Source organism: Heliangelus exortis, chromosome Z, assembly GCF_036169615.1.
Source record: "Heliangelus exortis chromosome Z, bHelExo1.hap1, whole genome shotgun sequence".
Taxonomy (NCBI): Eukaryota; Metazoa; Chordata; class Aves; order Apodiformes; family Trochilidae; genus Heliangelus; species Heliangelus exortis.
This window is the reverse complement of record NC_092454.1, coordinates 51,013,166-51,027,483: the sequence shown is the minus strand read 5'-3', so window position 1 is coordinate 51,027,483 and position 14,318 is coordinate 51,013,166. Positions and strand designations below refer to the sequence as shown.

The window sequence follows — 14,318 nt, the reverse complement described above, 5'->3', positions numbered from 1 at the left end:
CGCACGGAGGCGGCAGCGTCGCGGTGGGCCCGCGGCCCTCGCTCCCCCCCCATCCCCTTTCCCTATTATAGAAGAGCTTCCGGCGGCCTGGACCACTCTGACATCATCCCCCGCACCCCGGTGTCGTCAGCGCCGGGAGCGGTGCGTGACGTCAGTGCGTAGGGGAGCGCGGTGACGTGTGCTATTTAAAGCTCCCCGGGCGGAGGATGGAGGCAGAGCGAGCAGGTGCCGCCGCCAGCCCAACTGAGCTAGCGGCAGGCGTGGAGAACTGTAGGGCAGGGCTCGGCTAGGCTGGGCTCGGCTAGGCTGGGCTCGGCTAGGCTGGGCTCGGCTAGGCTCGGCTCGGCTCGGCTTAGCTCCGCTTGGCTGGGTTCCGCTTGGCTTAGCTCGGCTTGACTGGGTTCCGCTTGGCTTAGCTCGGCTTGACTGGGTTCCGCTTGGGTCGGCTCCGCTTTGCTCTTCCCTTCCCCCGGGAGGAGCGGAACGGAGGCGCGTGCTGCGCTCAGCGGCTGCGCCTGCCCACCGCGAGGGGACGGGCGGGCGGTGGCGGAGGTGTGAGGGGGAGGCGGGGAGGCGGGCAGGCAGAGGCAGGGGCTCGGGAGCGCCGGAGCAGCCCGGCACCGCCTGACGCGGCGCCCGCTCCATTCCTCCCTGTGTCTCACCGGCGGGGCTGAGCCCACGGCCCCGCCGCAGAGGAACGCGGGCTGGGCAGTGGCAGCCTCTCCCGCCTCCCGCTGCGAGTGACCGACCCGCCGCGCCCCAGCGCGATGCCCTCCCGCTCTCCGCAGGAGGCGTGACGGCGGGGATCGGACCCACCACCGCGGGAAGGAGGAGCGGTGCCCCTTATCTCCGCAGACGGGGGTGGGCGGGCGGGCGGATCGAGTTAGCGCGGCGCTACGGTGCCTGCGGGGGACGTGCGGCTGCAGCCCGCCGCCAGCCGACTAACGCCGGGAGCCCCATGCCAGCGCCGGTGCCGCGGCTCTCTCTGCCTCCTAGGGAAAATGCATTGGTGCCCGCTACGCTGCCGGCGGGGGTACTAAAGGGAGCGGCGGCTTGGAGCCTTGCGCGCACCGCCTGCCCCATCCCGCTCCGCCTCTGAGGCGCACAGAGAGCCCTCGCCAGCCGCTCGCGTTCCGGCGAGAAGCGCCGCAGCCGCCGCCAGTCCCACGCGGAAAAGGCGACCGCCTCCCCGTCCGCCCGCAGGAGGGGACTCGTCTGCCTCCCGGACCCGGAGCCTCCGCCGCCGCGCTCCCGGGGGCCGGAGCCGCTGTCTGAGGGTGCCTGGCGGGGCCGGCGGCCATGGGAGCCCGGCCCGCGGGGGGCGCTCCCTAGGGTGCGGGCGGCCCCGCTCGGCCCGGCAGCTGTCAGCCGGCGGCGCGGCCCCCCGGGCCTGCGCGGCGAACCCAGCGCAGCGGCCCGCCGCCACGGGGCTGCGGAGCTGCCGGCGCGGCGAGGAGCGCCCCGGGGACCCGGCCCGCGCGGCACCGCCGGTGCCCGGCGCCGCCGGCCGCCATGGGGTAAGGATCTTGCGGGGGCCGCCGGGCTGGTGCCGGGGCGGGGGTGGGAGCGGCTGCCCGCCGCAGCTGTGGCTGCTCAAGCGGGCGCTGCTCAATGCGCACGGAGGCGAGTGGTGGTGCTGGAGGGGGGCAGAAGGAGCAGGAACCCTGCCGGGATCGGTGCCGTGCATCGGCCCGGCGAAGGAAAAGCAGCGCGCTCTGCGCGGGGCGCGACGCGGTCCGCAGAGGTTTGCCGCCACCGTGGCCACATCGGATCGCTGGGAGAGCCGTCTTGGCTTCTAGATACCCCGCCCTGAGGACATTCCCTGGGTCGTTAAAGGATGCTCAGTACTGGAAATGACTTCTTTAGGCTCAGTGCGATAAGGTGAAACTTCAGAGCAGCGAAGGCTCTTTTTAGCTTTTCTGGAGTCTTCAGAGGATGTAAAACAAAGTGTGAATTTCTCAGTAGAGAGAAGGCGGCTCTAAGCAAGTCTGCTTTACAGCCGGTCCCCTGCAAAATGGGGCATCCACCTGAGGTTTTAAAAAAATGAGAAGGAATATCTTTGAAATTAATCTGAGCACATATAAATTAGGAGATGAAAAAGTGACATAGATACCTGTCAAAACTTTGCACCATTGTATTCTTAGCAATTCATAGAGTGAGATGAAAAAAACCCAGCCCTACTACCAGCCTTCTCTGATAGCCTCTAAATAGAATGAGAATTCATTCATGTCCAAAAGCAACAGAAACCTGGTATGATTTGGCTGACTGCAAGGTGCAGGAGGCACACTTTTCAGGCATTAACTTGCATGGTGTTCTAAGAGTTCCTGAAGTATTTCAGAGTATAAAAGTTACCAATCATGTCCTTTGTACTTTGGTCATGCAGGAATTCAGATGTGAAATTGGTATGTTAAAATGGAAGTTAAAGGTGTTTTTTTCCTCAAGATCTTAAGGATACTTTGTATTCTCCAGTTACCTTTCTAGCATGTGGGGCTATAACAGCAGCATCCCTAGCTCTGTCCTAGTCACTGGGATGGAATGAAGTAAAAATGGAATGAAGTAAAAATACCCAACAAAGCAAACTGAAGTTCGTAGCTATCTACCAATTCAAGAAAGTGATGATTTGTTTCAAAAAGGACAAAAGGCTAAATGGTATTGCAGTATTTGGCACATACTCTTCAAGCTGCTAAGCAGACACAGAATTATGTAGCTGTTAAAATCCAAATAATGGAAAAACTCTTATTTAAACGCAGTATTGCTTTTGAAGACATCTACATTTGTATCATGCTACAAATATGGAGAACTGCTGAAGAGGAGTAAACATCCATCATAATTAAATTGAGCTTTTTGGCAACAAGAATGTGACTTAGAAAAGAAGGAAAAAAGACTCCTCCGTTTGTTCAGCTCCAGTACTGCTGGTGTATTAGTGTGCTAGCTTCTTAATGAACATTACAAATCCATATCAGTAGATGTAGTTGAAGTATTCCTGAATACTGAGGTTGATGGTGTGGTGAGTTGGGTAGCACATTGGCATACTGAGGTGAAGAAGACAAAACTTGCTTGCTAACAATTTGAGGGCTTTTTAGACTGAAGTATTGAGGGATTTATGGCAATAAAGGGTTTATTTGCAGATCCTCTTCTAACAAGGTGGGCAAAACCAGAAGTGTAGGTATGTGTTACTGATTACTCTGTAAGTTACTCTTCCTCTCTAAACATGAGTGAGCAGATCCAAGCCAGGGCCAGCAATAACAGTGTGGGTTTATGGTTAAATATCAGACATTTTCTAGTGTTCATAGCAGAGGTGTCAACTCAGTAGCCATTTTGCATAAATATCTAAATGCAGTTGCCCATGGATTTCAGAATATTTCCTAGACAAAGGTGTACTGAACAGTTAGGCTGCAGTTGTAAAAACAGTCTTCTGATATTCTACTAAGTTCTTAAATTAAGGGGTCTAGAAGCAAGTTGCAAAATGGCTGATAAGCCATGTACCTGGCTACATGAGAGTCTGTTTACTATGTTCAGTTTTAAATAAGTACTTCCATCATGTGTAAGCTTGTAATACCTGACAGGTGCAGAGTTTACCTATTCCAGTGGTCAGAACACAGAAAACTTGAGATGAGGGTAGGAATAGGCTTGCCAAACTAGCAGTGGCTTCCTTAGTCTCATTTATTACAACTAAGAATTCACTGTTCTGGCAGTGTAGTTCAGCATGCTCAGAGCACGGAACAACCATCAGGCAAGCCAGGTAGCTATGCACTGTGTATGTGGTAGATACCAAGCTGTGGGTGACTGGTCTCTGGACCAGTACTGTTATTAAGTAATTGTTATGAGAAACTTGAAATTAGGGTGCAGTAGTTCAGGAGACACTCTTCTTAGTGCTATGTCCTCCGTGTCTGTGTGTGTCTGTTATCTCACAGGAGAAGGTGCATGCACTTCTGTAGGATTGACCACACAGGATATAGTGTTCTTTCACAGGGGAACATGGATTTTTGTGTAAATAAAATAACCCCAGCATGTTATGTCTTAGTTCATAACGTGTCTCTCTTGTATTCCCAGTATTGAGAAATACAGAATTTGTCAGTATTGCATAAACAGTCTTATTGGAGCAGAGATTTGTTATTTTAAAAAAACTCAAGAAATAGGTCTCAAGTCAACATAGTATGTGTATTTGTAGCATAGATTATTGTATATATTTACCAGGTAAATACTGTGTTGAAGCTACGAGCCATAACTGTATTTTACCGGTCATTTGTGCCCCTTTCAGCTGCAAGAAGGAAAATTAGAGGTTTTTATTTGTGAACTATGGTGCAGTCATTGCTTAGGCTGAAATGAATGCACTTCATGCACTTCATGTAGTACACAGAGCTGCACAGCCTTAAATTTAGGTAGAAGTGTGAAGCTGATGTCCAGTTAAACTTAATCCCTTGGATTAATTACTCGTTTATTAACTACTTTCCTTCATGGCCTTCTGTGCTGTAGATAAATAGCCAGATTTGTCCTCCTGTCTTTTCCGTTCACTCTTGCTGAATGACAAGGAATTACAGGGTAAAAGCTTCTGTAAGATGTGCTTGTCTCTGTCATGTTAGTCAAGGTGTCTTATAAAGACTTCAGGTTCTCTTCACTTTTGTTGAATTGTATTTAGTATGCTTATATGGGTGGTTATGGTATGCACCATTTTGAGATTGCAGAATTAGAATACTAGGCTGTGGAAGATTAGGATTTTAGGATGTACTGATTAGCATTGTAGTTGTCTAGAAATAAGTATTATATTTTAATTTTCAGCAGTTGGGAAAATGTGTATTGCTGGTTAATCTATTCCTAGACCTTAGTCTTTCTTGAAGGATGGGCAGTTAGTCACATGCATGTCTTTAAACAGGACAGGACACTCTGGATTCAGTGTCCTGTGTTTTGGACAGAGGATACTACAGTTATAAGGGAATTTACAAATCCTGCCAATTCTAGGATGTAAGACTTTTACAAAACCTGTTTGATGTCCTTAAAATATTTGAAAGTCTATACTTTTGAACATATGGGATAGACAAATCTCACTGTGGAAAGCTTGTTTGGTTTTGGTTTGCTGACTTGCTTTTTTAGGTGTTTCCAAACCATAGTCTTGTCCTTGAACTTTCGAGTAACACTCCTGTAGCTGGATAGCAAGACACGAGCACTATCAAGCATTTAGGAACCGGAAGAATTGTTGATGGTTGAATTTGATCTTCCTTGGGTTCTTTAACCTGTTGTTTTCCATCCCACAGGGCTTAATGATAGCTTTTCCAAGTCTTCATCTTAGCAACAGTTCCATCAGCTGTGCTTCTCTGACACAGAAATATTGCAGATAATAGAGCAGCAGGTACAGCTTCTTGGCAGGAGTTCAGTGTTACTGCAGTTTCTGGCCATCTTTTATCCTGGGGATAAAATGAGATGCTTATTTTGTGAAAGCAGTGGCATCAAAGCAGTTTATGCTGTCTATTGGAGCAGCATGGGGAGTGTAACAAAAACACATCAACATCATGTACTGTAGATAACCCCTACAAAACTTATTATCTGAAAAAAAAATTAGTAATGTGTAAATACCTAGGCAGATGGGCTGAATGCAGATTAGCTTGAAATGGTTAATGAACTACTTTGTCAGGCAGCAGTGTGTGGAGACCTCTACTATGCTTAATTATCTTCTGTCACTGTAGTTTTATGACCATGAAATAGGCATTCAAAATCTACGTTAGCTCTTCTGGCCTGGCAATACACAGATGACCATCGTGAACACCATGAGAGACAATTTCCATAATGATCTAGGGGAGGTATTTGTAATGCCCTAAGGTTGCAATTGATCTATTTCAGTGTATCCATGCATTAGAAAGGGTGTGTGGGCCAGCTTTTTAGGTGAAAACCTAGGTCTGCTGAAATTTAAGCATTTCAGTCCTTCACATTGATCAAGTTGAGATTATTTTTACTCCCAGTGTCTCAAGACAAACACCAGGTGAATGCTTTTTGTGTTATTGTGATTTCTCTCTTGAAAACAGAGCAATTCTACAATTCATGTTATCTTTGCAGGACTCCTAAACCACCCAGCCAATACTTGAGCAAATATCCTGTCTTAAAGCCATAGAGATTGAAGTATCTTGAAATACTATAATAGGCCATCAACTCTTAACTGGGTGAGGCAATGACACTGAACTGGCATTAGAGTGTTTCTGCCTGCTAGTTAGTAAAAGTAAGAAGTTGAATTCAGGTATCACTTTCATGGGGATTTTATTGAAAAGCATTTTTTCTTTATGATTGTCTCTTCAGACTGTAATTTGATTTAAGGGTTTTAGCTGATCACTCTTTAAATCATAGCTTTCCAAATCTATGTCTATGCGTGAGTGGACTAGATAGAGAAGACCATTATCTTATGATGTCATACTAATTTTCTAATAGTTTCTCATTAGAATAGGTGTCTAGGACATCATTTTAGCAGAGTGTGTGGTTTTCCAGTGACCAGGTAAGTGACCCATATAAACAGTGCAAACACATTGTACAGATTAGAAATCTAGTTCTTCTACTCTTTTAGATATCTTTAATTTTGAAGCTGCTGCTGCCTAAAATAATTACCAGAAGCTGATGTCTCTTCGGTTCCAGAAATTACAGCTTAAGAGACACTTAGCAAGGCAGTGAGTGTGATGTGAAGATAGTAAATGGGGCTGTGACCAGATCTAGGATAGAACTCCTATCACTAATACATATATATGTATATGCACACAGAAATTAAGTGTGCTTGTGCTTTAACAATGTGCCTTTTGTTTCTTAGGTGGTCCTGAACTAGACAAAAACCTCAGAGCTTCCAATATGTATGGTTATGGTACTAGGAACTAGAAACTATACCGATGAAAAAAGGAACAAAATATCCTATATTAAAATTATATATTATTCTATATTATTAAAAAAAAAAAACAAACAGAAATCTGAGTACTCAGACCACTTTTTTTTTTTTTTTTTTTTTTTTTTTTTTTTTTTTTTTTTGTCCCCCTAAGATGCTATTTAGGTTGAAATGTGTGTTAAAAACTCTACTTAGGTAAAAAGAAATTGCAAGACTATGCTTTCTACTTCAGGATTTTGGGCTGTTCTCCCTGTGAAGCTTTTTCAGATGTATTCAGCCTTAAAGGTAAGGTGCAATGGGTGTGGAAGCATTACACTAGGAAAAATCCACTTTTAGATCTATATTTGGTAAGAGTTCGGGATTTTTCCTATTAACTTGTGAGTATTTTAGATTTTTTCTTTTCAGGGGTGGGCTGTGTGAGATCTACCAAAAGTAGTATTGTGTTCAGGACAGGGAAGATAGAGAGGAGAGGAGGCAAGAGGGACCAGTAGTTGTATTCTACCTGGGCATTGCACTGTGCAGTGCTGAGCTCTCTTGTATTTACACAGAGCCTGGTAATGGTATTAATGTCATCTGCTTCGTTCTGAAAAGTAATGGAACTGTGTTTGAATATTGATTTTCTGGAACTGCATCACAAGTACACTTCTGGCAACACTGCATTCTGACATGCTTTTCTGGTGGCAAGTAGTGGTGAATGCCAATCCTCATTAAAAAAAATTAATCTAGGGAGACACTGTTTAAACATGCAGTAGATGATGATGGATTGCCAGGTAGAAGCATATATTGACATTTCCAGTATCTAGTCCTGATTTATTTTTTTTAGTAGCAGGCATCAGGTTGGCTAACTTAAGCAGTCTGCATCCCTTGTTTTGACTGATGGCTTTTGCCTGAATAAAGAGGGAAGAACTTGAAATACAGAATTCCTCTCAGATTTTTTTTTCTCCTCCCTTCTCCTCCCTTCTCCTCCCTTCTCCTCCCTTCTCCTCCCTTCTCCTCCCTTCTCCTCCCTTCTCCTCCCTTCTCCTCCCTTCTCCTCCCTTCTCCTCCCTTCTCCTCCCTTCTCCTCCCTTCTCCTCCCTTCTCCTCCCTTCTCCTCCCTTCTCCTCCCTTCTCCTCCCTTCTCCTCCCTTCTCCTCCCTTCTCCTCCCTTCTCCTCCCTTCTCCTCCCTTCTCCTCCCTTCTCCTCCCTTCTCCTCCCTTCTCCTCCCTTCTCCTCCCTTCTCCTCCCTTCTCCTCCCTTCTCCTCCCTTCTCCTCCCTTCTCCTCCCTTCTCCTCCCTTCTCCTCCCTTCTCCTCCCTTCTCCTCCCTTCTCCTCCCTTCTCCTCCCTTCTCCTCCCTTCTCCTCCCTTCTCCTCCCTTCTCCTCCCTTCTCCTCCCTTCTCCTCCCTTCTCCTCCCTTCTCCTCCCATATGCATAAATGTATTTCTCAACATCAGTTTTCACTGAGCTTTCTGCCAAAAACTGGGAACAGCAGAAGATGGGAACTAGTTTTTCCTGTGCTGTAGCACAGACATTGATGCAGGGAACCCCATGAATCCTGTAACTCAGCTGACTGCATAGCTTTACAGAGGGATTGTCATGAGGGAAGTGTCGTTGCAGGGAGGACAGACAGGTAGCTTTGGCTACAGCAGTGTCTGTTTATGCTGTTGGGAAGTATTCAAAAAGATCTAGACTCAGCTATCCTTGTGTGAGTTTGTCCCTCAGTTTTTAACCTCAAGTCTGGAAAGGGATTTTTGAACCTGTCCATTAAATGGAGTCTCAACTTGTTAAGAATGTAATTTTTTCCCGTTTTGATAGTGTCTTTCATAGTAAAAAATGTAATAGGTAATACCGCCAGGATGTAGATTTTTTAAAAAATGCTTTTAAATTACTTACTCTGTAAATAGTAGGCTATAGTCTTGAGTACATAGTTAATCTTGAAGCTATTCTTGTAACAGGACATGTAATGAGATCTTCCTTGAGTTTTGGAAACTGAAGAATGAGCTTTAAATGGTCAACACTTTACAGTGAAGTGTTGGTGAAATAAATCATCTCTGACATGTATTCTCACAGTCCCTACTTCTTGTGCCTGTTCATTTTCAACAGGCTGCTAGCCTTGGCTTGTCTGTACAAAAATTGGAAAGAATGTGCTCTGCAATACTGCAGTGTTTTCTCCAACAAATGACTTACTGTGGAGCAAGCAGCCATGTCAGGGCTTCTCTAGGGTATAAAGTGTTTTCCATGCCAATAGAGGTATCCATCTGTTGTCAAATCATTGCATCCAGTAACAGGTCCTAAGCAGCTATTTGGCCAATCAGGTTTGAAACTGGAATACCTGTGCCTTTGAACAAGCAACATTTTTCACTGACTTGGGTGTGACTGGAAGAGTTGATCTGCGGTTAAACAGGGACAGTTTATTTTAGATTAATTTACTTTCAGGTTCTGCATACTGATTTCCAAGTGCTTTTTCAATACTGTAGTAATTGTCCCTCCCATGCCAATGTTTGCTCTTGTTCTTTTATGAAACCTACAAGACTTTCTTGTGTCTTCTTTAGCAATCCAGTGCTTAGGCATCCAGAGCTCTCTGCCTTTAGATGTACATAGTAAGTGGGTTCCTACCAGGGAAGGATTGGGAGTGTCCTCATGTTCAGCTGTTTGCATCCTGGGTAGGCTTGGTTCTTCAGAAGTGCTGTACAGCTCAGATGGCAACATATCTAGCTATGAATGAAGTAAAACTCCCAGGTTTTTGGAAAGTTTATGGAAAAAGACACAAGCACTGATGGACATGGTTAAGTAATGATCCATTTTGATGGGATTTCTGTGAGGTGTGAGCACTAAACTCTAGATTCCCTAAGATGTCTCACATCTGGGTGCAAATGCTGCTCATGTTTCTTAAAACAGATCTCAGTAGGTCACTGAAGGTCTGAGATGATCTCTATATCTAGTTATGTATTTGATGACCTTAAATGCAAGATACATCTTAAAAAAAATTCTCCATTTTTGTCCACAGGAATTAAGAACTTTTAAAACCATGTTGGAACAAAAGCTAGAATAGTTCTACTGCAGGGAGGCATTGAAGGACATTATAGGGGTCTTTTATATAACATCTGCAACTTTTATTGTTAGCAGGATTTGAAAATTAATGTTATTCTGCAGTGAAGTTCCTAGACAAAGGAGTACACTCTGATACTTTCCCAATTGTTCTTACAAAGAAGGGTTTTACTTAGCACAAAAATATATTTAAAGAGTCCTCCTCTTCTGCTTCTTTGTAACAACTGCAAATCCTAGATTTTAAGGATACTGCTGCTCTTGGGTGCTACAGGATGAAAGCTGGTGACTTGCACTAACTCAGCCTTTACAGATAAGGAACCAAGTCTAAATCTTGTAAAAGTTATCTTCTGTTCCATCTTCTTCTTTGTCCTATTGTATTACTACTTCTGCCACTGGCTATTATTTTGGTGAAACTCAAGACTTTGATTCAGAAGACTGTGTTGGGTCATTTTGAGCAACATGTGTAGAATGTTGCGTGTTTCCAGAATCATTGGAAAAGCAGTAGTTGAACACCCTGGTAGGATTCTCTCAAGGAAGAATATTAACTGTCCACATAATGTTCAGATTCAAAGTAGTTTTACAGAATCTTACCATCTAACCAGTCCTGAAACCAGGGAAAGTTATATTTATATAATGGGAACCTGGGACAGAGGTTTGATTTGATGTCATATTTTGTCCATGGCTATGGACAAACCCTAATGAATCTATTTAGATCCTAAAAATTTCTGGCTTGGTGATCCTGAAACAACTTTTCTGAAGTCCCTCAGGAACAATATGGGTGGAATTCACCCAGTTACTAGGACACAGACTTCTGTCTTCACCCTGTACAAGTCCTAGCTTCCTCACTGTAGAGGTTAAATATTAGGAGGGGTAGAGTGATGTTTTCAGACTGTGGCTAAGTTAACTGATATTTGGAAAACAAGGTCATTGAATGCTGCCTCATATGCACCAAAGTACATAACTTAATGATAACACAGAATTTGATTAGCATTGCTAGTTACAATCTCAAAGTGAAATTTGGTCTTTCACATTTGAAAAACATAGCTAGTATCCTTCTGTGAGAAGCTTGTCCTGAAAAAGCAATATCCCTAGCTAGAATGGCACAGCAGCAATTAATCACATTCTTTGAAACTTGACAATCACAGTAACCAGATGTTGTCACCCAACACCTTGTTAAAGGCCATTACAAAAAAAAAGGAAAAAGAGATAAAGATGCTTGTTTCAGATACCATCATGTTTATAAACTAGTATGCTTGTATCCCAGAGGTTTGGTAAATTAATTGTCATAATCAAACTAAAGAGCTTTTAAAGAATTCTTCCTTTTAACTTGCTTGTAAGCACTGGCATTTCTTTTTCACAGGTAAGTGTATTATTAATATTTTGTACTTGTGGCATTCTATTTATTAGGTTACACAGTTGTATATTGTACTATGTATCCTCTTTATAAACACCTAACCTGTTAGAGAGTGGGAAATGACAGTTTCTGCTGCAAGGACCGGTGTTTAATGATTCAGTTAAGCCTCGTTTGGAAGTAAGCATGTCAGCACCTAAATGCTCCAGTTTGGGAGGACTACATCACGTTCAGCATATGTGAGTTAAATGGTTTTAAATACAGCTTTCTTTAAAACTGACTTTACAATACAAGCATTCTGTAAGTATCTAATAAACTGTCTTTTTTCTGGCCACTGTTTATTTCATGGATACAGAAACACTAAGGTTTGGCTTCTTAAATTTTATGTCTTTTCTGATATTTATGTGAAGGAGAGGGTGAGGGAGGCTTTTCTAATTCTTTTCTAGTACGTAAGTTTTGAATGTGCTGGACCCTACCTGTTCATTTAGGTAACCTGTAAGGAAAATCATTCCTGTTCTTGAAAAAATATCATACTGAAAAAATTAACTAGCTCTTACCAGGCATTGTTTTCTGGTCTTCAGTTGGTTGCTTCCTAACTGCAGTAGCATGTATTTATAGCTTAAATATTTTGATTGAGCTATTAAGTATAGACCTTTAATGTAGGCCATTCCAACTCCATATGGTTTTTCTGTCACACAGACATTTGTGGTAACACTGCACAAACTGTATGCTGTGTATTTGTTTTCTCATTTTGTCAAAATGCTGAACAGTTCCCTGAGAACTGCTTACTGCCTTTTTTTTTTTTTTTTTTTTTTTCCCCTCCCTTTGACTACACTTCCAGCAAGTAAAGTAACGTCCATCTGGATAAAGCCCTCATACCTACCTGCTTTCTTGGGTTAGAACTACATTCAGAACTACCTACTACAGTAGGTACCTTTCTGAAGTGCAAGCTGTATTTCAAAGTATGCTTTGCAGAGTGGTTGATAATCTAGTTCCAGTGCAAATAACACATAATACTTTGTGTTTACCGGTCTCCACCAGCACAATCAAAGCAAGCACATGAGCCACCAGTGAAGAAATGCTTCTTCACATTATTTGGATAGCAATAACAAAGGGTAGTACTGATCCAGCCATTGTGTTTCCAGCATGGTTCCTTTCCCTGTGAGCTGCTCATAAGTGAGACAGCTTGGTCCCAGGCGTGGCCATTCCTCTACAGCTGTGGGTGCCCCAACCCTGTGGCACAGCACTTGCCTGACCTGTACCACGCAGAGCTGTGTGCCTGTTCCTGTCTTGGGCTCTATAGGGGACAGAGCAGGGCACCATCTTTGTGCGCAGTGTGGTCCTATTTAAAAACTGATAGTGTGAGGTGAGATTGTTGTGAATTTTGCCATTACAGTGGGAAGCTGCCTGACAGTGTAAGGCATGTCACTGAGGGAAACAGGATTTGGAGCTGTCCTGGGAATGCCTTCAGGGAAGCTGATGGGCAAACAGCTCAGTAAGCCTGTCTGGAACAGCATTTGGGTGCCTTTCCTTAGGAGTCTTAGGAAATGTTTGGCATACATGTGGTGTGAACAGTCAGGGAGACTGCGATTTGTCACTTACAGTTACAGCTCAATATAGATGCAACCATGGCTTACAAAACGCAATAGTGTTTACTAGGCTGTAAGTTATCAGAAGGGAAGGACTTGCTGGCATGCTAATGGCATGCTTGAAGTGAATTAAAGTGGCTTTATAGTTCCCGCAGTGCTCAGTGGGATGATTCAAATTGATTTGTCACTTATGAATATAAAATTAATTTGTTTACCTTCCTAGAAGTCTAATTCAGTTCCTTGATACAAATGAAATAATCCAATTCTTATCTTGTGATGTGGACCAGTGATTCTTTTTGAAACATAGCATGCAGCTGTAGCAGTCTTGATAGATGGCATATTGTTTGAATACCAGTTGATGCAATAGTGATGAAATATATGGTTTTTTCAGCCTTGTCCATTCTGCTCACTCCATATGTAAGTTCAGATACTTCCACTGGTGCTGGTGGAAGCATTGCTTCAGGTCTGAGGTATCTGAAGTCAGTGTGCTGATTGTGCTAATGATTTATATCAAGGTGTTTACTTCTGAAGGCTAATCATGAAAGATACCAAAACAAATGTTTTCTTATTGTTAAGTAGAAGGTTTGTGTGTTTTAATATCAAAATGAGAGGAATAGCAAGTGTCAAGGCCATGAAAATAGAAATTATTTTCACATAAGGCAGAAGGCATGTCAAAATTGGTAACTTGGAGATGTGGTAAAAGATGAAGTGGACTTGATTAATGAAGTGAGAAGTGGTAAGGAAGTGTGGTCATAAAGACCTACAAGGAAGCAAAATGGAAGTTCAAAGTCAATAGGGAGGGTAAGAAGCCTTACAAGGAAACTTTGCTAAAGAATGTGATGCCAAGTGAGGAAACCTTATTTTGCCACAGAAATATGTTTGAGACTAATTCCTAGCATCTTGTAAAAAGGAAGGTGTATATTCCTTGGCTTTTTTATTGTGAGTAAGTTGTGAGAGATCTAGTCTTTAGAGTTGCAAAATTATGACTAACATTTGTTGAAAAACAGCAGTTCAACGTAATATCCAAAATTGCAAATTTTTAAATACTGTCACTGTTTGACATATAATTGCTGATTATCTTGTTGTGAACATGTGATAAATTGCTTCTATCACAGAATAGTCTGGATTGAAAGGACCCTTGAAGATTATCTAGTTCCAACACCCTGCATGGGCAGGGACACCTTCCCACAAGACCAGGTTGCTGAAAGCCCCATCCAGCCTGGCCTTGAACACTTCCAGAGGTTCCAGAGGGGCATCCACAGCTCCTCTGGGCAACTATTCCAGTGTCTCACTACCCTCACACTAAACAATTTCTTCCTAGTATCTAATCTAGCTCTGCCATCTTGAAAAACTTGTTCCCTTCATTCCTATCACTACACATCCTTGTAAAAGTACCTCCCCAGCTTTCCTACAAGCCCCCTTCAGGTACTGGAAGGCCATTGTAAAGTCTCCCTAGAGCCTTCTCTTCTCCAGGATAAACAACCCCAACTCTCT

The 14,318-nt window shown here is 43.7% G+C and overlaps 1 protein-coding gene across 2 annotated transcripts in view; it reads left to right on the top strand.

Moving 5' to 3' along the window:
- The first annotated feature begins 382 nt into the window (after positions 1-382).
- The window catches only part of HOMER1 (homer scaffold protein 1), a 96,621-nt gene continuing 82,685 nt past the window's right edge, over positions 383-14,318 (top strand). For both annotated transcript variants that reach the window (XM_071730534.1, XM_071730533.1), the window contains exon 1: positions 383-1,517. In XM_071730534.1, coding sequence (XP_071586635.1) covers positions 1,513-1,517 — 5 coding nt within the window. In that variant the 5' untranslated portion in view covers positions 383-1,512. The remainder of the gene's footprint in view (positions 1,518-14,318) is intronic.